At 64.5% G+C, this 408-nt stretch overlaps 1 protein-coding gene across 1 annotated transcript in view; it reads left to right on the top strand.

The window, feature by feature from the left end:
- LOC104495707 (aldehyde dehydrogenase family 3 member B1-like) overlaps positions 1 to 279 on the top strand; it is a gene marked incomplete at both ends in the record, with an annotated part of 738 nt that extends 459 nt beyond the window's left edge. Inside the window, 2 exons of the mRNA XM_010138705.1 lie at positions 1 to 69; positions 180 to 279. Of these exons, the coding sequence (XP_010137007.1) occupies positions 1 to 69; positions 180 to 279 (169 nt within the window). The remainder of the gene's footprint in view (positions 70 to 179) is intronic.
- Positions 280 to 408: the final 129 nt, after the last annotated feature.

The raw sequence follows: 408 nt of genomic DNA, 5'->3' as shown, positions 1-408 counted from the left end.
GACCCCATCACCTTCATCAACGCTCGGGAACGGCCGCTGGCCCTCTATGTCTTCTCCTCCTGCAAGAAGGTTTGGAGCTGGGCTGGGAGCAGCATCCCCCTCGGCCTGGGTCGCGTCCTGCTGCGTGGAGCTTGGTCATGGGATGAGAGTCACCCTGTCCCCCTGCCCTCACCCCGCAGGTGGTGAATCGTGTGCTGAAGCGGACAAGCAGCGGTGGCTTCTGCGCCAATGACACCATCATGCACGTGACGTTGACCTCGCTGCCCTTTGGTGGCATTGGTGAGTCCACCCCTGGGAACAGGGTGCTGTGGGAGCCCCCCACCCCCTGCTCCCAGCGCTGGACCCTCCCTGCTCCTGGGAGACCCCTGCCCAGAGCCCTTCCAGCTCTGTCATCGTGCAGGTCCCTTC

This window comes from Buceros rhinoceros, unplaced genomic scaffold, assembly GCF_000710305.1.
Source record: "Buceros rhinoceros silvestris isolate BGI_N320 unplaced genomic scaffold, ASM71030v1 scaffold43986, whole genome shotgun sequence".
NCBI lineage: Eukaryota > Metazoa > Chordata > Aves > Bucerotiformes > Bucerotidae > Buceros > Buceros rhinoceros.
This window is presented reverse-complemented; position numbering and strand designations above follow the sequence as displayed.